Below are 24,989 nucleotides of genomic sequence, written 5' to 3'. Positions count from 1 at the left end.
AACGAATTAAGTACTTAACCTGAGGTACCACTGTAATCCAGGGATGTAGTTGAGAAGCGCCAAATGCGCCATCCGGATTGTAAGGTATGCAAAAGCACACTACCCACCCTGTGTCCAAGCGTTAGTATTATTATTTTTAACCTCAGGCTTTTCCTGCTCTTTAAAGCTGAATTGGAGCAAACATCAACTTGCAAGTCCATTGCCACATTGCTTTTCAAGGGAAGATCCATGATTGGGCAGCACTAAGAATTGCTTGGCTCAGCACCCTGACAGTATTTTTACAACCAGAGATAAACCAGTAAGAAAGGTTAGGTCTCTGACTGGCTCCAGGACAGCATTTCCTTAAGGACAATGAGACTGTGTGAACACTCAAGGACCATATAAATCAGGGGTGCCAATTTGAATAGAATATTGGGGGGGGCATGTAAACCCCACCCCGCATAATCAAACATGTGACACAGCATACATGCACCTCCTGAATGGCAATGCCCATCAATTTTGGGGGGCAGTCCCCTCAAATATTTTATTGGGGGACCAAAGGGAACTCGACCCCAAGGAGTTCGCTCCTATGATATAAATGCAGTTGCCGCTATTACTTACGCAGAACTTTTCGTTGAATGACTCCATTGCTCAAAACCTTTGCCAGCTACTCAGACATAAAGCGTCGTTAGCGAAAGCTCCCCCTTTTCTTCCTCTGTATATTATCCACTCTAGGAATCAACTTGGCCAGATACGGTGTCTTGTCTAGCTGTTCATTTTGGTTTAAGAGCTATTCCTTTTGTTCCTAGTTGCTTCTGTCCATATCCCCTGCTGCCACCCAGTTCCTAATCCATTTGTAGACAATCGAGAGGGACACGGGTGGCGCTGTGGGTTAAGCCACAGAGCCTAGGACTTGCTGATCAGAAGGTCGGCAGTTCGAATCCCCACGACGGGGTGAGCTCCTGTTGCTCTGTCCCTGCTCCTGCCAACCTAGCAGTTCAAAAGCACACCAGTGCAAGTAGACAAATAGGTACCGCTCCGGCAGGAAGGTAAACGGCGTTTCTGTGCGCTGCTCTGGTTCGCCAGAAGCGGCTTAGTCATGCTGGCCACATGACCCAGAAGTTGTACGCCGGTTCCCTTGGTCAATAAAGCAAGATGAGCGCCACAGCCCCAGAGTCAGCCACGACTGGACATAATGGTCAGGGGACCCTTTACCTTTACCTCTCAATGGAAGCAGCTGCATACATTTTTAAAGTCTGCAGTTCTCCAGCTGAGCAGGAGGCCTGTTCTTGGGTCCTGGACACATTTGTTTTGGAGGCATCTCAGGTTCCCAGTTATTTTGATGTGCATAGTGTCTATCCATGGCTCCCTGCATCAGATGTACTACTTGAGAAACGCAGAGGGGAAGACATGCAAGGAAGCACAGTGGGAAGAAGGCTTCAGGGTTGAGCTTTCCATATGTGGTGCAGACGTCTCTGCCAATAACATGCCTAAACTAGGGTTGCCATATTTCAAAAAGTGAAAATCCAAACACAAAAGTTGTTGAGTTTTGGAGTGCCATACTTCCCAGACATTTAAGCGTTTTCCACCCAGGCACTGTTTCCAATAGCCAAATCCTGGCTATGTCCGGGAAATTTCAGATATATTGCAGCCCTAACACCCACCAAATGCAACACACAAACACACATACACACAGAGACAAGAATGAGTAGAGGAAACCAAAATTTAATAAATTAATCTTATTTATTATATTAATGCTCACTGATTCCAGTTAATAAATGGAGGTTAGAAAATTTAAAAATGCTGCATAATTGAGGATTAAACCATCTGAACAACAGAGAAAATCAACAACGGAATTTCCACTGCTTGTATTTGTGGCATAAATTTGTTCATAGTGAAATTATATATGCCAGCAGCTGTACCCTTACCACAAACTGGAGGGTACTTTTCCAGGGTGATGCCGAGTACTTGGAAAAGCATTTTAAGGCACAGATTTGGGAACAATGCTTTCACGAGCTTCTTAAAAATTAGCTTGCTCTCTTAGCAGTCAGGTAGAGGAATGGTAGAGGTTGATCCAGAGCATATAAATTCTTATTGAAGTCTATCCCAAGACGTTAAGCACCTGGTGTTGGTATATTTGGTCCAGCGCAACCTTAGAAGCAGAGTTCCCAAGAAAAGTCTCCTGTGCAAACCCACAGAAATTAATGGGGGCTCCATTCCCTGGTCCTGAATGGGGTAACTGTGCCCCTGAAGGACCAGGTGCGCAGCCTGGGAGTCATTTTGGACTCACAGCTGTCCATGGAGGCACAGGTCAAATCTGTATCCAGGGCAGCTGTTTACCAGCTCCATCTGGTACGTAGGCTGAGACCCTATCTGCCTGCAGACTGTCTCGCCAGAGTGGTGCATGCTCTGGTTATCTCCCGCTTGGACTACTGCAATGCGCTCTACGTGGGGCTACCTTTGAAGGTGACCCAGAAACTACAACTAATCCAGAATGCGGCAGCTAGACTGGTGACTGGGAGCGGCTGCCGAGACCATATAACACCGGTCTTGAAAGACCTACATTGGCTCCCAGTACGTTTCCGAGCACAATTCAAAGTGTTGGTGCTGACTTTTAAAGCCCTAAACGGCCTCGGTCCAGTATATCTGAAGGAGCGTCTCCACCCCCATCGTTCTGCCCGGACACTGAGGTCCAGCTCTGAGGGCCTTCTGGCGGTTCCCTCACTGCGAGAGGCCAAGTTACAGGGAACCAGGCAGAGGGCCTTCTCGGTAGTGGCGCCCGCCCTGTGGAACACCCTCCCATCAGATGTCAAAGCGATAAACAACTACCTGACATTCAGAAGACATCTGAAGGCAGCCCTGTTCAGGGAAGTTTTTAATATGTGACATTTTAGTGAATTTTTCATCTTTGTTGGAAGCCGCCCAGAGTGGCTGGGGAAACCCAGCCAGATGGCCGGGGTACAAATAATAAATTATTATTATTATTATTATTATTATTATTATTATTATTATTATTATTATTTCAGCTGGTTTAGCACAGGTAAATTTCCTAGGTTCCCCCCTCAGCCTTAGAGATGGAATAAATCTCTTGTGATTAGTGCTTGGGGGGGGGGCAGGCAGGGGAAGATTCAGCATAAGAGAACAAGTAAGGAAGTAATAGCATCAGTGCAAACAGAATGCTAAACCCCTGACAACTAATTGTAAGCACTGTATCATCAGAATGTGTGTGCAGAGGGGCGGGAGAGAAGCAACTGTTCTTCTGCTGCTGGTCCTTATTGAATCAAAGATACAAACCACATGGAAATCCACCTGGGCCATTCTCACAGTTGCATCTTTAATAATAATAATAATAATAATAATAATAATAATAATAATAGTTTATTATTTGTACCCCGCCCATGTGGCTGGGCTTCCCCAGCCACTCTGGGCGGCTTCCAACAAAGATGAAAAATTCACTAAAATGTCACATATTAAAAACTTCCCTGAACAGGGCTGCCTTCAGATGTCTTCTGAATGTCAGGTAGTTGTTTATCGCTTTGACATCTGATGGGAGCGCGTTCCACAGGGAGGGTGCCACTACCGAGAAGGCCCTCTGCCTGGTTCCCTGTAACTTGGCCTCTCGCAGTGAGGGAACCGCCAGAAGGCCCTCGGCGCTGGACCTCAGTGTCCGGGCAGAACGATTGGGGTGGAGACGCTCCTTCAGATATACTGGAGTAACAGAGGAATGGGACACATCTATTTCCCACGTTCAGCAGCAATGTGACACTCACAACACCAGATCTCCACAACTGGGGCCTTGCTGTCACAGTTTGCCATGCACACAATGCGTGGTTTTTTTTGGGGGGGGGGGGGATATATGAGCCTGATCCAGCAAGCTCTTCTTATGTTCACATGTGACACATGACATTATCAGTGACTTTTAGGAAGCCACAATCCACACTGCTACACTCAATATTACGACTGACATACAACAGAATATTGCAGTATTGTGCTGGAATGATGCAATTTTCCCCTGAAGAGGGATGCTGCCTCAAGGAGAGATGCCTGGGTTCAGAATGGCAGCCAACACCTGTTGGAGTAACTCCTATGAAAGGTAACTGGGTCGGCTCCGCCCACCCCCAACAACCTCACAGTTTGCTTTGAACTAGTTCCGCTCAGGCCTTTTTGTGTCAACCTCTTTACTTTTGAGCTCTCAGAACAAAAGCGAGCCCAGCCTAGAGCAGTGTCATGGTTATGCCCAAGTGAAGAGAGTTATGAAGCCTTGTTTTGCTGAGGACGGTGTTCTGAGGACCCTGGTATGAAGGAATGTCAAGTTTCACCCCAACCTGGTAGAGTGGAAACACCTTTTTCCAAACACTGTCTTCCAGTATTTACTACTGCTGTCCAAGCATGGACAATCCTCCATTTTCAGTGCCTTGCTTGACACAGTTTCCTCCTCTATGCATTCAGCCTAATTCATTCTCCCAACATACCTCTATAAAAGAACAAAGAGCCATTGGGCAAAGTGGTGGGAACGGTTTCCATTCGTCCCTTCTCTCTTCTTCTAAAGTATCCGTCCAACAGAAAACCAGGCCCCTCTACCCTGGAGGCAATGGTGCATATTTTTCCTTCCAACTGATAGACATGTAGCTGAAACAAGGCAATGAGCTGTTTAGACACACTGTCACAGTCTAAGCCCGAAGCCACAAAGACCAGACAACTGTTGATCCAGCTATATCTCTCTTTGCTCCACGCCCACCCATGTGAGCCAAAGGATATTTCTGTGCTTCACACACAGAGAAAGAGTTTAAACTATACATTTCAAACCATGTTAGATGCCCAGAAAGTCCATCCCCAAAACTGAGATGGATGTTGTTCTCCAGTTGCTCATTCTGTTCAGGGTGGCCAAGATGATGGAAGAAAAAACAAACAAATGCTCCAGTTGTGTGGATCCAGGGTTGTCTGCCTGGGCCAAGGGGATGGTCAGAAGCAGTTCCTATGGCTACTGGCTTCTAAAGGCATTAGAAGGGGGAGTATCCAGCATGGTCCAGAAGTACTTGAGAGTCTCTGTGTTCCTGACCAAGTACTGCCCCGTTCTCAACATCCTCATGCTGCCTTGCGAGACACGGACCGGCAGACGGCTCGGTAGAAGCCCCGGGTGATGCGATACATCCAGACCATATTGAGTACTTCCAAGGCTAGGCTGGGCCCGATCCAGGCCAGCTGTACACCCAGGCCCAGGCGCTCATACTCAGGAGTCCCATACCAGGAGTAGACTTGCATGTAATAGCTGGGGATGACGGCAATCCGAACCACAAAGAAGACCACCATCATGGCCAGGCCATTGGCCAAGACGACCCAGGAAGAGCGTGGCCAGCCAACTGCATCCAGGAACCACCTGAGACAAGGCAAAAGTATTGTGTCAAATGTATATATATAAAAAAACCGCCCAGGGGGGCTGCCCTGGAAGATGCCACCCCTTCCTTCCACCTCTCTGAAGAAAGCAAAACCACAAGTCATCCACAGGATTATTCCAGACCTCTAGTGAGGTATGGGGAACCAAGAATTCAGCAGCATTAAATCAGCCATGGTTCTCTCAGATAGAACGATGTAGCCATTTTCTCAGCAGTTTCTTGAACTTTGAATGGGGTCAGTGCTATGAATTCAAGGGGGTGCCCTCTGCGTCCCCCATTAAGCTTCACTGGTTGGTGGAACACAGGGCCACCTATGGTAATTCCTCTAGAATTAAGGGATCAGGAGTGAGCTGAGCTTCCTTAGTGGTGGCCACCCAAAGGACTTAAGATATTGACTGTGGAATAATAATAATAATAATAATAATAATAATAATAATAATATATTCCCCAGCCACTCTGGGCAGCTCCCAACAGAATATTAAAAACACAATAAAACATCAAGCATTAAAAACTTCTCTAAACAGGGCTGCCTTCAGATGTCTTCTAAAAGTCAGGTAGTTGTTTATTTCCTTGACATCTGATGGGATGTCAAGGGTGGGCATCACCCCTGAGAAGGCCCTCTGCCTGGTTCCCTGTAACCTCACTTCTTGCAGGGAGGGAACCACCAGAAGGCCCTCTGAGCTGTGGACCTCAGTGTCCGGGCTGAACGATGGGGGCGGAGACAGTCCTTCAGGTATACTGGGCCAAGGCCGTTTAGGAAGTGAGGGGCTTTACTATGGCTCCTTGTGAGGGGCCTGGAGAACAGCTGCTTTCCACAAGCCTGTTCCTTTTGCTATGAAAAGGATATGCAGACCCACATTGTCGAATGGATGCCACAGGTTTGTGAAGAAGCTTCTGAAACCATAAAAACCCTTGACTTACTCCATCAGAAAACTCACCGCAGGTTCACGAAGGGCGTGGAGAGTTCTGAGAGGAGACGGAAATTGGCAAAGTAAGGCAGCACCCCACGGCTCTGTGGGAACAGAAAGAGAAACTTTGAGATGCTGGCCTCACTGTTCCCCAAGACAGTGCCAAAGGCCTTGCTTTTTCCAGTGCCAGAAGATTCAGGCAGCTCTCAGGTACCAAGCAGAGAGCCCAACCTCCCTTTCTCTCAACAGCAAGGAAGCCAAGCAGAGAAAGTGTTAGAGAGCAGCAGAGCAGAATACCAGCACAGCCAGACTCCTTGGTTCCACCCACGCCTTGGTCACTGGGCTTTTCCATCCTGAATGATGCAAAAAAATTTTAATGTCCGTCCATCCAACAGGACCCTGCCAAACCTGTGTATATCTATACCAATAGAAGCTGGTCCACAATACCTGCTTTTTTGTGTGTGAACTGTACCAGTTCAGCAACATGACTAGCATGCAATACGTAAGCAACTTTACTGGGCTGGGTTGCGAATCCATCCAAGCAAGTCCCTTAAGGTAAAGGTAAAGGGACCCCTGACCATTAGGTCCAGTCGTGGTCGACTCTGGGGTTGCAGTGCTCATCTTGCTTTATTGGCCGAGGGAGCTGGCGTACAGCTGCCGGGTCATGTGGCCAGCATGACTAAGCCACTTCTGGCGAACCAGAGCAGCACACGGAAACACCATTTACCTTCCTGCTGAAGCAGTACCTATTTATCTACTTGCACTTTGACGTGCTTTCGAACTGCTAGGTTGGCAGGAGAAGGGACCGAGCAACGGAAACTCACCCCGTCACGGGGATTCGAACCAGCGACCTTCTGATCGGCAAGTCCTAGGCTCTGTGGTTTAACCCACAGTGCCACCCACGTCCCTAGCAAGTCCCTTACAAATGCCTAATTGCATGTCAGAAGACAGGCACAATCTCATGGGTCCTTTTCTTGCTCAATTCCCCTTGAAATGAATCGAGAATTTTAGGGGCATCTGTTGAGAGGAGTATTGCTATGAAGGAGCAGGCTGGGCTGTGCACAGGAGAATGACCACAGGGGATTCAAGAGTTAATGCTTTCAGGAAAGAGAAAGAGCCAGAAAGGGCAAGGTAGTCAGCATTGGGGGCAGGAGTCCTCAGATGTGGGCTGAAGTTATATTAATCTGGTGTTGGGGCCTGACCACCCTCTAAACCCATTTACTAGTAACACAAACTCTGCTATTGATTGTGAAAAATCTCCATTTCATTTAGCAGGACTAACTTCCGAGTATGACGAGATTGCAGCATAGCCTCATCCATGAGAGATGGTGGACTCTTCTTCCCACTGAATTCACATGTAAGTGTGCAAAGGATTGCTGTTATGTTAACCTCAAGGCTCAATGTGATGCCAACATTTCCTTATCATTTTCTAGCCAAGTAAACATTCCCTTGAATCGAACATGTGATTGGTTTTTTTAAACTGCTTTTAACGGTTTTAATTTTATGCTTTCTAATTGTTCGTTCTACTGTATATTTTAAGTAAGAATGTTTCAATGTTATTGTGCATTTTAATTATGGACTGATTTTATATTTGCAAAGTGCTTAGAAGCCATTTTGGCATATAAGCAGCAGGTAAATAAATGCCTATGTAGAAGGCAGCCTACGTTATAATGGCTATTCTGCAGATGAGGTAAGGAGTCTTGAGGAAACACTTCTTCCTCCAAGGTTGCTAAATCAATCAATGGCTGAGCAGAACAAGCACAACTTAGAAGCACACATGGATTCCTCTTGAACAGGACTCTCCACCTCCTCATACGAGATATGACAGGCGCCCGGTGTCTGCACTTTCCGGAAACAGTTGAAGATATTTCTGTTCTGGCTTTATCAGCTGAATTAACAGGTCTTCCCCACGAGTGTTAAGACTTCTAGTCTTGTTTTAAATGTGCTTGTTGTTTTTGAGTTTTTCATTATTTCATGTGTAAATCACCTTAAGACTGTGCTTAGGAAGCTGATTAATAAATTAACTTTGGTGGTGGTGGTTATTTCTGATGAGGGGGAAATAATTCCACCATATCACAAAGAGCTTAGTGATGGAATAAAAAGTTAAACCCGGATAAAAAAACTTTTACATTGCCCCTCCTCTTTAATGTGACATACCAATGCTACTTCTCATTATGCTTCCAAAATGTCTGTCCCTCTCCCTTCCTAGCGTATCTTGTTCTTCTCAACCAAGGATGAATAACTTGTAGTCCTCCAGATGTTGATGGACTCCTGTTGCCCTTAGTCCCACCCAGCTGGTCTGAAGGTCAGGAATTATGGGAGTTGTAGTTCAGCAACGTCTGGAGGGCCACAGGTTTGTCGTTCCTGTTCTAGACTGTGAACCCGGAGGCAGGGACTGTCTTTATACTTTATATTTCATTTCCATACAACACCTTTTTAGGCTGCAATCCTAAACACACAAATTAGTGGGTCAATCCCATTTAACTTAACGGGACTTATTTCTGAGTAATCATACTTATGGTTGCTCCCCATCGCACACGCTCTCTGTCTCTCTCTTTTAAAAGTTCCTGGAGCATGGAAATGAAAAGTAAATCAGGAGTTCTCAGACATATGGAAGTTATATTTCTCAGCCAACTGATCACTGAAAGCGGGGGGGGGGGGGATTTCAGTCTGTGCTATGCTAATTCTCTTTATTTTCCCTGGTCCAGATTTCAGACCATGTCCTTTTTTGCCCTAATGACAGCCGGTTTCTATGGATTGGGATGGAACGATGCAGCACTGAAAGCTGTAGAAGAGAAGAGTGAAGCAAAGGGATTGATTAAGAATGGTGTTTTTTTTTTCTTTTAGAAAAAGGAACAAGAATGAAGAATAAGAGGAAACCTCTCCCCCTCCCTCCTCCCCAATAGCTAAAGGACTCTGGAACTAACCAACACGTATCCATAAGCGTATAGCGCTGCCAAGTGGTGGCAAACGAAAAGCGAATCTCCCAATGTCCTCCAGTACCGCACTAGCAGCAACAGATCTAGAATTCAGAACACAACACAACATACGCACAAGGAAGGTTTACTGGGAGATGAGCAGGCGGAATACAAGGTTCATGCATGGCTAGTAACAGAGCAAGGCCAACATGTTTTCACCCCTGACCCCGTGATTCTTCTTTTAACAGCCAACCTGCAGGCAGAGATTTAAAAGGTGAAGATTTAAATGGGGTAGGAAAAAAGGTTAAAAAGGTAAAGGACCCCTGGACGGTTAAGTCCAGTCAAAGGTGACTATGGGGTTGTGGCGCTCATCTCACTTTTCAGGCTGAGGGAGTCGGCGTTTGTCCACAGACAGCTTTCCAGGTCATGTGGGCAGCATGACTAAACCGTTTCTGGTGCAACGGGACACCATGACAGAAGCCAGAGCGCACAGAAATGCCATTTACCTTCCCATCACAGTGGTACCTATTTATCTGCTTGCACTGGTGTGCTTTCAAACTGCTAGGTTGGCAGGAGCTGGGACAGAGCAACGGGAGCTCACCCCATCGCAGGGATTCGAACTGACCAGCTAGTAGCTTTATGTTCATCTGCTAGTGGTACAGGAGAGTGTTGGCAGTCTGGGCCCCAATGGCAGCTACTCAGTAGCATCACACAATACAACCATTTTTTTAAAAAACAACCCATTACACTATCTTTATATTGAGACATTTACCTCTCTCCCTCCCCTCTCACATATTACCTACCACTGAGGAAATCTAAAAACCTTATATAGTCCCCATCACATCATAATAATCCTTTGAAATACAGAGGGTGTTTCAGCCTTCTTCCAGAACTAAGCGTGGATCCCAATATTTGGGATGAGCTTTCTTCATCCAGAACAACTCCAAGAACTTTGCATCCTCCCCACTGTATTCTCCTCTGCCCTACGGGCCTGCTTCACCCTGGACCACACTTTCCCCTTTTCTTTAATGACCTTGACAAAAACCGGAATGTGAATTTCCGCAAATTAAGCCTCTCAGAACTCTATAAACAACAGATTGGTTGGTTTTTTGTTTTTGTTTTAATTGGCTAACAAACCCATTCCCACTGCATCCAGCAAATGTCTCTATTATTATTATTATTATTATTATTATTATTATTATTATTATACCAGATTTGGATAATTTTGGTTATTTATAAAATTATAAATTATTTTATTATTTATACCCCACCCATCTGGCTGGGTTTCCCCAGCCACTCTGGACGGCTTCTAGCAGAATACAGTGGTACCTTGCAAGACGAATGCCTCACAAGACGAAAAACTCGCAAGACGAAAGAGTTTTTCGTTTTCTGAGTTGCTTCGCAAGATGGATTTCCCTATGGGCTTGCTTCGCAAGACGAAAACGTCTTGCGCCTTTTTTAAAAAACCATCAATGCATTCCTATGGGAAACCATCAATGCACAGTGGTGCTTCGCAAGACGAAAAAATTCACAAGACGAAAAAACTCGCAGAACGAATTAATTTCGTCTTGCGAGGCACCACTGTATAAAAACATAATGAAACATCAGACATCAAAAACCTTCCCGTTAAAATGTTTGAAAATGTTATTGGGTTAAGTACATATTTTATCTCAATATACACATTTCTATATATATGTTATCCTAAAAGACACATTTTTAATATGCCGTGGCATGTTTCTAGGTAAGGACTGAATTGCAAAACTCAGAGAGGTGCAAAATCAAAAAGATTGTTGCATTCTGATCTGGTCTGGGAAGTGTGGATTGGGTCTGCAATGGAATTCAGAGGAGCTCTGTGCTCTATGATATTTTTTGTGTGTTATTGTATTGACATAACTTGTGATTTCCAGAGTTTTGTCTGAAGGCACATGAGGCCATCATTCACTACCTGGATGAGAGATCACCTGGGAACTGCATGTTTGCCACCTTGGGAAGAAGGATATGGATGCAAGTAAGTAAATAAAAACTTTACCAACGGGTAACCGAGAAGAGTGAGAGTGAATTGATGGAGGCTGCAAGAGACTCCCTGGCAGAAGAAACAGGGCTTCAAATTCACTTCTCCCAGAACTAAATCGCTGGATGAAATTCACCAACTGGCAGCAAAAAAGATGCTGTACATCACAAGTGATTGTGTACTTAAAAAAAACACCAAAACATTTAAACACCTTTTATTCCACTTTTGCACCTAAAAGCTGCTCAGAAGGACTTGCAGTGAAGCTATAAATAACCACAATAAAAACAATAGATAAACAGCACAACAAAATAAGAAACATAAAACAAGCAAACAGGGCAGCAGATAACACACACCAGTATGGTTTTTTTCCTACACAGCCTCAGCTGCAAAGCTTTTCTTCTTTCTGTGCAGTCCAAACTTCCCCTTCACTATGAGATGGGAAGTGGGGAAGCACAAGCTCCTATGTTTTGTTTGAGGGTGATTCTTTGGGGCCCAATCCACTGAGAATGCCTCAGTATACAAGCACCTTTCCTGTTCAATTTAATGGGTCTTGGGTCAGGGTGAGATATCCCCAATGGCATCTGATGGTAGCAGGCCAAGGAATAGAAAGGCAAACTGTGGCTGTGGTGAGGGGAACGGCAAGCTTCCCCAGAAACCTCCTGCTACCAGCCTTGGCCTTTCTAGCCTGCCCAATGAAATGGGGGCCATGATACTTACCATACAGCAAGTATCCACACGTGACAGCTATGTTCAGCTTGACGAGCCACGGGTCTCCCCTGCAAAGGATGAAAGAGTGGGAGAATGATAAGAGGCGAGGGATCTGCTTTTGGGAGATGCATCTACCCTACTTCAACAGGTGCCAGTTTCTTTCTTTCTCACATGCAAGAAGCACCACATGGTGTTAGATGGGAAAGACCTCCCTGACTCAGTAAGAGAGGCTGGGCAAAAATGGACTGTCCGCGACAATGCAGGGAGTCTTTCATACTGTCTGCTTGCAGGGAAAAAAGACACGAGGCCCTTGCTTTGCTCCATCACCATGAAACATCTTCAGGTCTTTCTTTCTTGCCATGCTTTTGTATTTTACATGTTTGGTTTAGACTAAGTGATGACAAACAACTAGCTGGGATGGGTAACCTATGACCCTCTATACTAGGGGTTGCCAACTTGTGCCTGAAAAGGCTTTCACTGGTGCCCCAGACTCTAAGTCTCTATTCCTACCCCCCCAACCCCCATGAAGGAAGTTATGAGGCAAAATGTGCAGGCACCTCCTTAGAAATTTCATTCAAATAAGAATGAATGTTGTGTAGCTACCTTCAATCTTTTTCCTGGTACTGAGGAATGCTCCCTGTTCCATAAACAGCAACAGCATCTCTCTCTCTCTCTCTGTTGTGTGTGTAACCAATATTGTGCGAACTCCACAATCAAGACCAGCAGGACATAGGTGACTTCCCAAGGAAAGTGTAATGTTGTTAGGGGTGACTTTATCCTTAACACTGAGGTCCTCCTCTGAGGGCCTTCTGCTGGTTCCTTCACTGTGAGAAGCGAAGTTACAGGGAACCAGGAAGAGGATCTTCTCGGTGGTGGTGCCCGCCCTGTGGAATGCCCTTCCATCAGACTTTTAGAAAACATCTGAAGGCAGCCCTATTTGGGGAAGTTTTTAAGGCTTTATGTTTTTAGATATGCTGTAAGCCACCCAGAGTGGCTGGGGAAACCCAGCCAGATGGGCAGGGTATTATTATTATTAATAATAATAATAATCATGTGTTATGCTATGCTCCCCATGGCAGCCATTTTGTATTACGGCAAACCCTCTCCCCACAGCAGCTATTTTCTGTCTGGGACACCCAGAGCTCTCTCAAAATCTGAAATGTACGCACTGTTCCAAAAAGGTTGGTGACCGGTGCTCTATATAGTGTCGAGATACAGCATTTCCCCTCATCCCTCACCATCTGCCATGCTGGTCAGGACTGATGGGACTTGCAGTCCATCAACTTCTGGAAGGTCATAGGATCACCATCTCTAGATGAAAAGGAGGCTGTGTCTCTAGCAGTCCCCCCGCCCAATTCCTTGTTGTTGAAACTGTATAAAACACACCCATTGGTCTTTAAGATTTTCCCTCACAGATTACAACTGACTGTAAGGATTGATGAAAACTGGACAATAGGAGCTAGCTGCTGCTGTGGGAGAAAGAACAAAAAAAAGAGAGAAGTTGTAACAAGGTGGGAGCAAAACCTGGTCTTTCCCCAATCACTGACAACCCTGATGCCGGTGACTGTGGTTACACAACCCTCAGGTTGAGGGCTGGTCTGGATACAGCCTTAAGGTAAAGGTAAAGGGACCCCTGACCATTAGGTCCAGTCGTGGCCGACTCTGGGGTTGCGGCACTCATCTCGCTTTCTTGGCCAAGGGAGCCGGTGTACAGCTTCCGGGTCATGTGGCCAGCATGACTAAGCCACTTCTGGTGAACCAGAGCAGCGCACGCAAATGCCGTTTACCTTCCCGCCAGAGCGGTACCTATTTATCTACTTGCACTTTGACGTGCTTTCAAACTGCTAGGTTGGCAGGAGCTGGGACCGAGCAACGGGAGCTCACCTCATTGTGGGGATTCAAACTGCCGACCTTCTGATCAGCAAGTCCTAGGCTCTGTGGTTTAACCCTCAGTGCCACCCGCATCCCTTGGATACAGCCTTATGTTACCACAAAGACGTACACAGCTAATATCCCACATGTAGCTGGTGAATCTAAGCCGGATTGAACATAAGCTGACAGTGGGCTGCGTGCTCCAAGATGGTGAAGTCGACTAGTCAGGGTCACAGATGTGTTGGTAAGAAAGGAACAGAAATACCAGGGTGCAGACCAAAATGCCTGCGGAGCTTTAGGGACTCGCTTAGCCAGCCAAGCTCAGGAGCAATGTGAGGCTAACTGAAAGAAAGGCATGGATATGTGCATTGCAAGCAGAGCGGGAGGGAGGAAGGGAGCAGGGGGGGTATGGCTTGGGCAACAACATAAACACCTCTTTAGGCCCACTGCCAGCCCTGGCCCAGAAGCTGTGCCCGCCCCCCTCCCGCAATCCTAAATCTCAAGAAACACAAGGGGCTATTCTTCCCCGACACAAAACAACCCTTCATGCCTTCCTAGCACAATGTGTCCCATCAAGCTCACATGCACCAGTTCTTCCTCCCCCCCCCCCTCTCTCTGGGGAGGGCAGACTTGAAGAATCTGCACATGCAAGCCTGGACAGCAAAGTGGTCAGAGGAAGTGTGCGAGCAAGCCAGGAGGGCCTTTCCTTCTTACCAGATAGGGTTGGCATTTACAGCATCGTCAAACCAAAGGATGCAGAGGCAGAAGAGGCCGACTATCACAGCATGGAGGGTGGACACACATCTAGGGAGGAGGATAAGACAGGGTTACCCCAGGACTGCAGTGCTTGTGTCACTCCCCCCCCCCACATGTGTACACATTCTCATCTCTTTCCTGCAAAGCAAGCGATGCTCCAAGGCTTCTCACATGCTAAGCGGGGAATGGTTCTCAAACTGAACTAGCTGAGAGTGTGTGAGAGAGCTGCAGGACTCTCCACGTCCCCCCTCCCCAACCACTTAAACATACTATACAGTGGTACCTCTGGTTACAAACTTACCGTATTTTTCGCTCTATAAGACACACCTTTCCCCCCCTAAAAAGTAAGGGGAAATGTGTGTACGTCTTATGGAGCGAATGCAGGCTGCACAGCTATCCCAGAAGCCAGAACAGTGATCCCTCTCCTTCTGGGGTTCAGAATATTTTTTTTCTTGTTTCTCTCCTCCAAAAACTAGGTGCGTCTTATGGTCTGGTGCGTCTTATAGCGCAAAAAATACGGTAATTCGTTCTGGTGGTCCGTTCTTAACCTGAGGTACCACTTTAGCCACCGGCGCAGCATTTCTGTTCTCATCCTGAGGTAAAGTTCTTAACCTGAGGTACTACTTCTGGGTTAGCAGAGTCTGTAACCTGAGGTGTTTATAACCCAAGTTACCCCTGTACCTGGAATTCCATTCGTTCTGCTTGACTGATGGAAGGGTGGAATATCTGGAACTCAGCGACAAAGATAACTGTGGGCTGACAGCGGAGAAGAAGAACTGGAAGGCCACAAAGCTGCCAGCCACAATACAGTAGCCCAGGCGGGTGGAGTCCTCCATTGGGTCTCAGCAACACCTGCAAGAAGACAAATGTGTATGGGTGTGTGTGGAGAGCTGGGGGGGAGGGAGAGGCAGAACAGAGTTGGGGGGGCTACAAATTCACCAGATTCATGTGTTTGGAGTAAATAATATCTGCACTTGGCCCCGCACTTGATTTTTCTAAAGTGACACTAGCTTTGACCATGATCTTGACATTGAATAAAAGTTTATTAAATAGTCATAGAATCATAGAATTGTAAAGAAAAGATAAAGGACCCCTGGACAGTTAAGTCCAGTCATAGATGACTATGGGGTTGCGGCGCTCATCTCGCTTCAGGGCAAGGGAGCTGGCATTTGTCCACAGACAGCTTTCCAGGTCATGTTGCCATCATGACTAAACTGCTTCTGGCGCAACAGGACACCGTGACAGAAGCCAGAGCGCACGGAAACACCGTTTACCTTCCCGCCACAGAATTAGAAGGGACCCTAAGTATCATCTAGTCCAACCCCCTGCAATGTAGGAACATCCAGCTGTCCCATAAGGGGATCAAACCTGCAACCTTGGCATTATCAGCACCACAACAACAACTGAGCTATCCAAGATTAACTGGCTTATTCAGTAGTCAGCCGAGGCCCAATAAATTGTCAAGTGGTTTGCCAAAAAAGAAAGAAAGAAAAAAGGTTTGAGAACTGCTACACTAGGGGTAGCAGAGGAAGTCTTTTTGGTCTCAAAGCCACATAGCAAAGGGCACTGAACTGCTGCCTGGGTTGAGAGCACTATAGGGTCGATTACACACAGCCCAGTCTCTCCAGTTTACTCTGCCACAGGCAATATTGCAAATGACTCATAGTCTCAAGCTCTGAAGGACTGTAGCTTCTGTCCCACTCATTGATTGATGCAGCCACAGATATGGAGCCGGTTCTAGACAGTCACATTTTTGTGAATTGCAAGGCAGGAACATTTGGTTATATGCTTTGCTATGGCACATATATTCCCATTTTAAGAACAGGGTGGGAGTGCCCACTACTGGGCTGACAATTCACTGCATGGACCAAGTGGTGATGGTGGGGAAGAAGTTCCATCTCTGATATATGGGGCAAAGTTAGGCTTGACCAGTGTGTCATAACACCATAAGGATTAAATGGCTGCACATGGTGTAAAATGCACGATATAGGAAGCACAAGTAGCACAACTAAGTGGCAGCTTAGGAGGGGATCAGGCGTGTTATCTAAAGGAATTGCAAGCATGCCAAAGGGATAAGCGTCACTAGATCTCCCTCAGGGGTTTATGTACCCAGAACAATCTAAGCAGCAAGTGACAGGCAAAACTTTCAAAGGTGGGAATGTGCACTGATGACCCCCACACAGAGAATATAGCTGGTGACGTCCAGTTGGACGACAGGTTCTAAATGCTGGCAGAAAGAAGAAAAAGGGGAATCAGGCAAGACAAGAGGGATCTGTAAGACTAATGAGATTAAGAAGTCCAGGCAAGAAAAGAGCCTCTAAAATGTAAAGGAGGAAGATCTGGTGCAAAATGGGTGGAGAGAAGGAAAACAGGTTATTTCTTAATATCCAAAATGCGGGTGGGAAGACCTAAAAATGGAGAAGAACGGTAATTTTGGTTAGCAAGAATCAGCTGCATTAAGATGCATAGAAAACAAACCTGCAGTGTCAAGAGCAGCTGGCAAGGGTCAGGAGACTTCCTGAGCTGCGCACGAAGTGGAGCAGATGAAGTGAAATACTGTATACTGTAGAAGTGAGCTTGGGCTTAGGATCAGTGGGATGAAGGGAGCTAAGGGAGGGAGGAGCGAAGGAGTGAAGCACAGAGGAGGCTGAAACACTGAAGGAAGAGGCAAAGGAAAGGAAGGAGAGAGGAAGGAGAGGATAAGAGGCAAAAGGTTCCAGAACTATCTTGGTGACCGAATAAGAGAGATGAGAAGGCTGATGGAGAGGTGGAAGGAAGCTGCCTCCAGACTGCTACTGCTTAGCAGGAAAGAGTCAGGCGCATACTGGAAATTTAGATGTGCATAATTAAAGCACTGTCACAACAAATCCACTTGTAAAAAAGAACAGCAAACACACAGGCTTCGTGCAGTTAGGAAATTGGTGGCAAAATGGACTAAAAAGTTTGGGCTCATGACTGACAGATGGAAAGACCTTTGTGCAAACAGATTTGGGTGAATGCTCGATAAAGAGCTGAAATAATAATAATAATAATATCTTTATTGTCATTGCCCCCTTCGGGGACAACGAAATTACTTGACTGCTCCATAAAAACACTAATTAAACAATATAGTATAATACAGCAAGGGAGATTAGATGACTTTCAAAGTCCGGGCTTCCCATTCAGGGCCGAGATCGCTCTGGAGAAGAAGCTGTTCTTAAGACGGCTCGTTCTTGTCTTCATCGTCCTGTATCTCCGTCCCAACAGCAAGAGCTCGAAGAGACAGTGACCAGGATGCGATGGATCTTTTACTATGTCCAGTGCCTTCCTATGGCACCTTGTGGCATAAATCTGCTCTAAGGTGGAGAGTGGGCAGCCAACAATGCTCTCTGCTGCCTTAACAACCCTGCGCAACCCCATCCTGTCCTGGGTAGTACAGCTTCCGTACCACACACATAAGCCATAAGTGAGCACGCTCTCAATGGCACAGTGATAGAAGGCAAGCAGCAGTTTCTGCGGAAGATGGTTTTTCCTTAGTATTCTCAAAAAATACAGTCTCTGCTGCGTCTCATACAACACCAGTGTAAGTAAATCGGGTTGAATGCTCAATAAAAAGATTGTCTGGAGCAGCCTTTCTTTCCACAAGATCAAGAGGGTCACAATGCGGAGAAAATTTGACCAAAGGTAGCTGCTGAAGGAAGTTGTGTGGAAAGAGAATCTGGGGGTTCCAGGCTGGGTGCTCAACATGCATGTAGAAACTCCCAAGAACGAAGGGAGACAGGAGTATTATCAGAGACGAAAAAGGTGATTCTCTCAGAACTAGACAGAAACGAGGAGACAAGACTAAAGGGGTCAGCAGACAATAGCTACAAGAGGACGGGAGTAAATAATGAATTTTCACGGAAGGAAAATAATATGAGAAAATATATGTGTGTGTAGGAAGGAGACTAGGGCAATTGGGAGTACAACTACCAAGTAGCGGGGTAGGAGAGCTGAAAATAATGCAAATATATTTCTCATCTGCCAACCAATGTACCCCTTTGGTAGCACATGACACCAAAGGGGTGCATTGGTTGGCAGGCATTATTTATTTTTTTCAGTTCTCCTACCCCACTATTAGGGACGCGGGCGGCACTGTGGTTAAAAGCCTCAGCGCCTAGGGCTTGCCGATCGAAAGGTCGGCGGTTCGAATCCCTGCGGCGGGGTGCGCTCCCGTTGCTCGGTCCCAGCGCCTGCCAACCTAGAAGTTCGAAAGCACCTCCGGGTGCAAGTAGATAAATAGGGACCGCTTACTGGCGGGAAGGTAAACGGCGTTTCCGTGTGCGGCTCTGGCTCGCCAGAGCAGCGATGTCACGCTGGCCACGTGACCTGGAAGTGTCTCTGGACAGCGCTGGCCCCCGGCCTCTTGAGTGAGATGGGCGCACAACCCTAGAGTCTGTCAAGACTGGCCCGTACCGGCAGGGGTACCTTTACCTTTACCCCACTATAGAGCTCTGTGAGTTGGAAGAAAAAGTTGTTGATGAAAGTTTAGCCAGCTAGAGGCAGAGGAGCGGCCTGATGGCTATTAAGTGCCCTCCAGTAGCTGAAAGCAACAACTTGGTAGCAGAGAGACAAATCTTATCAGATAAGAGCAACCTTTTAGAGAACATGCTGCCCCACACCAGCTCGTCTGCCTCAGATCAGAACCCACATTCGTTCCAAAGGAATCTAGAGCACATGATCAGTCCATGCACAGCACAAGCCAGGTACCTGCAATCGCACCGCTATTTCTATCAACTGTGAATGTGGCATGGAATACACCCAATATTCCCCTGCAGCTCCACACAGCAGAATTTAATTGGTAGTGTGGTAATCATGTTGTCCTTCCAAAAAGCAGGCCCATCAAATGAGGGCAAGAGTGTTCCTCTCAATGGATTGCCCAGGTCTCCCTCTCTCCTATCTGACTCCTACATTGGGCAGTTCTCTATAGTTTGGTGTCAGACGATTAGCTTGCCTAGTCTAGTCCGCTACTTTTCTCTCCAAGGTACTGGGGTCTTCCCCAACTCTGCTATTGGAGCTCCTTTAAGTGGAGATGTACAAGGCCCTATGGGACATATAATGCAGAGAGGCATCCCAAATCATATGGAAGCTACAGCCTATAGGAAGAACGTTTCGTTTGAATGAATTATGAGTGTTGGAGTGGGCAGTCCTGAGCTAGTCAGAACTAATGGCCTGACTAAGACAGCTCCCTATGTTCATATGGCAAGTGTATTTGAGAACAACAAAATACTTGCCAGGTGTTCAAAAACACATGTTCATGTTGGAAACCAGAGGAACATGAAACTGCCTTGAAACCAACATGTGTGTTGCAGAATGAGGAAATGGGCATCTGCTCTAGATTCACAGACTTCCAATGGCTGCAGGATTTCTAAACACTCCCCCAACGTCCACATATGCAGAAGTCACACAACTGCACCTGGTCTCTGCACAGTTCTCAAGGGCATCTTGCACAGAGGTCTGGATGCAGAGCAGAAATGTGCTTGGCTGGCTTTATTTCTATGTTTGCTGGTCTGGACTGAATTGTTTGATCAAGGTGCATCCTGTTCAAAGCCCAGATTCCAGGAAGGAGTTGCAAAGGCCTGCCACAGGACAGGGCAGCTGGAGATTAAGCTTGCAACCTTGTGCACATTTAAACAGTGACTACTCCGAAGTCCCATTGATTTCACTGGCATTTACTCCCATACTAGAGGGCTGTACCCTTACTTGTTAGCAACTGTCATTTAATTCAGTGGGGCTGACTTCTGAATAAACAGACCCAGGATGAACTCGTACAGTTAAGGTAAAGGTAAAGGGACCCCTGACCATTAGGTCCAGTCGTGACCGACTCTGAGGTTGCGGCACTCATCTCGCTTTATTGGCCGAGGGAGCCGGCGTACAGCTTCCGGGTCATGTGACTAGCATGACTAAGCCGCTTCTGGCAAACCAGAGCAGCACACGGAAATGCCGTTTACCTTCCCGCCAGAGAAGGTAATACCACCTATTTATCTACTTGCACTTTGATGTGCTTTCGAACTGCTAGGTTGGCAGGAGCAGGGACCGAGCAACGGGAGCTCATCCCGTCGCAGGGATTCGAACCGCCAACCTTCTGATCGGCAAGTCCTAGGCTCTATGATTTAACCCACGCGCCACCCGCTCGTACAGTTACTTTACGACAAATTTGTGAGCGTGATCACAAGAAAAAACAACCTTGAACTGGTTCTAAAACAGTACAACAAGGTGTGCTGTTAACTACCCAACACATGTCTGTTCAATCTTTCTCTGACTGTCCCCTCCTTGAAAAAAATTCAAGCAAGACCAACAGCTTCTCTGGGATATCTGTTCTGAACTGACCCCAAACCAACCTCCTTGTGATTCATGGCCATTGCTGCTGTTCACATAGGGAATGGCTGTTCCCTCTCTTCTTTCTGAAATCCTTTAAAATATTTCTGAACTAAACAGCCTAATCTTGCCCTCCTAATCTTCTTTCCTCCAGGCTAAACATTTCAGAGTGCCTTTGGTCCTTCTTTCACAGCAGGGCAGGTAGCAAGGGTTGGAACTGCTGGACTCCCTCAGAGGCTCATGCCTGGGCCAAGGCTTCACTGCCATTCCCAAGGTATTCCATCCTGCTGCTGCTGCTCCTTCTTGCTGCCCGTTCCCCTGCCCTCATTGAGTGAATAGGCAGTGATGGATGTGCAAAAGGTCCTTGAAAGTACAGCTGAAGTGATGGTATGGCTTCATATAAGGCAGTTTCTTAACTACCGTATTTTTTGTTCTATAAGACTCACTTTTCCCCTCCTAAAAAGTAAGGGGAAATGCGTGTGCGTCTTATGGAGCAAATGCAAGCTGCGCAGCTATCCCAGAAGCCAGAACAGCAAGAGTGATTGCTGATTTCACTGCACAGCGATCCCTCTTGCTGTTCTGGCTTCTGAGATTCAGAATATTTTTTTTCTTGTTTTCCTCCTCCAAAAACTAGGTGCGTCTTGTGGTCTGGTGCGTCTTATAGAGCGAAAAATACGGTACTAATTTGTCAGCATCCTACTTTGAGTTGTGTTGCTAGTACTGAATTTTGCAATAGATTTGTTCTGCTTCTCAAATGATTGCAATGAGGCTCCTGTTCATACAAGCTGACCACCACCACTTACGCATCTCCCAAAAGGTTTTACAGTTTTCTCTCTTTAACTGACACCTTCTGCGTGCAAAACACGTCTTCTACCACTAAGCCATGTCCCCTTCCAGTAGGAGGTATCTATGAATTTGAGTGGAGGAAATTGGTGTAGTGCTATGGCAATCATTCCATCAACAGAAGCTTTTTCAGCTTGCCATACAAAATTCTCCTCACTATTAGCCCTGTGTGCTGTTTTTTTTTTTGGGGGGGGGGGTCTCCCGGCACACAACCCCCCCAAGACAATTTAGAGGAGCACAGGGGGAGAAGAGGATAGAAAGCCCCCACTGTGTCAGCAGAAGTTCTTGCATGAGCTTAACAATGTTTCTTAAATTTGGGCCTCCAGCTGTTGTTGAACTACAACTCCCATCATGCCTAGCCAGCAGGACCAGTGGTCAGGGATGACGGGAGTTGTAGTCCAACAACCATTTAAGCAAGTGTGACACTAGTCAAGCCCAAGGGATATGACAGGGACATTCTTATGTATATTACACCACATATGCAGGTCCCTATATCCTGGGGTGGTTTTGCTGTGATCTATTGAGATGCGGAGCCATGCAGTTCCAAGAGACAGGTGGGATTGCAAGCATGGCTCTATGCCATATCCAAACCCACATGCCTTCCAGCTGCTGCTCAGGTGTGCCATAAACCCCTGCATGAAGATTTTTACAGGTGAGGGCCGGCTCTGCATATCACCTTCCCATGAAATAAAATCTAGTTTTAACTGAAGTACTGGTCTAACTACTTAATTGTGTAAACTGCTGCTGGTTTTTTGTTTTGATCTATTTTATCTGAATTGCTCAGCTCAGCCATGTACTGTTCCTAGGTTGCCGTTTTGTTTTTTTAATGGTTTGCTTTCAGTTATATTTTATGGTTTTGAATGTTTATGTAAGCCACTGTGGGAGAGCTATCAAAGGCGGCGGTATATAGATATTGCAACAGAAATAAATAAATAAAAGCAAAGAGCACCTATTTTGGCTATGGCACTTCAGCTGAGGAATTTCCTCCTTCAGTACCATGGCACATGCTAAGCCTGCGGCTCTCTAGTCAAAGAATCTCAGGAAGCAGGGTTGGGGAAAACGCATGTGCAAGCTTTCAGAGAGCTGCTGCCAATCAAGGTAGAATTCTTAGCATTATAGACAACGGCCTGACTCAGCAGAAGGTAATTTTTTTTTTATGTTCTTGGACACATCACAGTACCTATCACCTAATAACCTTTGGAATTTCTTCTAGTCTTACAGGTCTCAGATGGAAGTTTTAACCTGTGCAATGAGCCTTCCTATGTACACTCCAACAGGTCGGCTTAAACTTGCTCAATTGTTGACATACAGTCCAATTCTGTGCATGCCAGCCCAGAAGTAAATCCCACTGAATTAAAAGGCTCTTACTCCCAGGAAAGTGTGTCTAGGACCACAGCTTAAAGCAGGCATGTTCAAAGTTTGTTCTGGGGGTCTAATCCGGACTACCGGCCCTAAAAACTTCAATCATAAAAAAGCTCAACAACCTCAGTTCTAAAAAAAAGGTCAACAACTTTGGTTGGCCCTTTGGATCTGGCCCTCTTTGAAAAAAGTTTGGACACCACTGGTTAAAGCTAAATATGTAGGCTTAAAACCACCTACACATGCTGCTGGCTGTTACAAATCAAGTGATCTCACACTTATTTACATTTATATCCCTCAAGTAATTAAGGAACAAAAGAAGAAAAGGCACACTAGCCTGGGAACCTCCTCTCTGCCCAGAACATTGGAGGCTATACACCACACCTCCTCAACAGTATTTATAGGAACTCAAACACTGAGATCCTGCTCTGTTCCAGTAACAAGAAGCCGAAAGCACCAGCCTGAAGATGACGAGTGAGACCTCGTCGAAACGTCGCCTAGACACCCCAACTTTTACACGGGAAGACACCCGAGGACACCAAAACCTGCATTCCAAAGGATTCTACATACATAGCGGAAAGCATGTTCAGCCATACAACTGCAGCAGTAAAGTTGTTTTTTCTAGAAAATATGCTCCCTGTGCCTCTATAGGACTTTACTTGCTGGATTGCTCTGTTAATGATGCTCTGAAACATACATGCAGGCAAAACATACTCAAGGCTTCTCTGCCCTTTTTGAGGCTGCGGTTCCCTTTGCCACGGGACTCGTCTCCCTCTTGCCACGTATTTGCCATCGTAATTCACCCCCAAGGTCCCAGTTTACCAGAAAGGTCGAGGAGCCAGTTCTCCGGCTTCTCTTCATTCAAACGGGATGGGGAGGTAGTAGGAGATATTATCGCGGAACCAGAGAAATATGCCCCCGGGCCGGTGAAAGATCGTTAACTGGGCCCCCTAAGAAGAGTGTGCTGGATCAGGCCAATGGACCACCCAACCCACTGTTCTCACCGTGGCCAACCAGATGCCCATTATGGGAAACCAGCGAACAGGATCCGAACCCGAGAGACCCTTCCTGCGGTTTCCAGCAACTGGTATTCAGACGCACAGCTGCCCGTGCGCCTCCAGCTGTGGAGGAGGCGGAGCGCACAGCCCTCCAACCAGCCGCCGTGGCCACCGGTAGCCCTCGACAGCCACGGAAGCGCACAGCATGTCGCAGCAACGCTTTGACTTCCTTGCGCAATAACGAGAAAACAAAATGTCCTTCGCTTTGGGGGAAAGGGGACTCCGTTTCAGCCTGAATTCCCCACTAAACGCTGCCCATTCCAAGAGGGACCTTGGAGACGCTTCGTCCCCAAAGCAGGACGGTTGGCGACGGACAGAGCCTCTCCAAAAGCCGGTTCTGCTCGCGCCCCGCCGGGGCGAACAGCTCGCAAGACCCACCTGACACCCAGCCGAGCCCCTCCAGCTCCCGCTTGCCCGACGTCCGAGCTTCAGTCCGGCCGCTTGGAGGTCCCCGCCTGCCGGGCTCTCGCGCCTCAGCCTTCGGCGCCGCCACGCGCAAAGGCGCACGCACCTCCCTCCGGCCGCGCCTGCTGCTTTGCGCAGGGACACCGAGACGCCCGCGACGCGGCGGGGGCCCCAGGCAGGCGACACTCCCCCCCCCCCGGGCTCCACCTCCTCCTTCTCCAGCCGGACCACAGGAGGCCAGCGCCGCCCCGCTTCCCCGGCCTCCTCCAACCGGCGGCCTCCGCGCCGCCCTCGCTCCCGCCCAGATCCGCCCCGCAGACGCCGCCAAGGGGCGTGGGAAGCGGGCAGACCAAAGCGAGCGGGGGCGCGAGGTCGTTGCACCCGGCCGGGCGCGCGGTGCCACGAACCCGGAGAGAAAGCCGCTCTGAGGCCAGCCTAGTCAA

At 47.2% G+C, this 24,989-nt stretch overlaps 1 protein-coding gene across 2 annotated transcripts; it reads right to left on the bottom strand.

Annotated features, from left to right (window-relative positions):
* Positions 1 to 3,823: 3,823 nt before the first annotated feature.
* On the bottom strand, positions 3,824 to 24,777 carry LOC310668217 (TLC domain-containing protein 4-like). Of its 2 annotated transcripts, none has more exons than XM_083421235.1 (7): positions 24,520 to 24,777; positions 15,227 to 15,397; positions 14,504 to 14,593; positions 11,927 to 11,985; positions 9,208 to 9,302; positions 6,311 to 6,384; positions 3,824 to 5,356 (listed from the first exon to the last, which is right to left on the bottom strand). In XM_083421235.1, exons 2-7 carry the CDS (start codon positions 15,379 to 15,381, stop codon positions 5,065 to 5,067), a joined length of 765 nt encoding a protein of 254 aa, XP_083277361.1. In that variant the 5' UTR covers positions 15,382 to 15,397; positions 24,520 to 24,777; the 3' UTR covers positions 3,824 to 5,064. The 2 variants fall into 2 exon arrangements, with proteins under 2 accessions (XP_083277361.1, XP_083277362.1); XM_083421236.1 differs by lacking the exon at positions 24,520 to 24,777 and adding an exon at positions 17,024 to 17,047 and having other exon boundaries at positions 4,324 to 5,356.
* Between the last annotated feature and the right edge of the window lie 212 nt (positions 24,778 to 24,989).

Source organism: Podarcis tiliguerta (genome assembly GCF_965153285.1).
Source record: "Podarcis tiliguerta genome assembly, chromosome: 17".
NCBI lineage: Eukaryota > Metazoa > Chordata > Lepidosauria > Squamata > Lacertidae > Podarcis > Podarcis tiliguerta.
The sequence above is the reverse complement of the archived record's forward strand: the minus strand, read 5'-3'. Positions and strand labels throughout refer to the sequence as shown.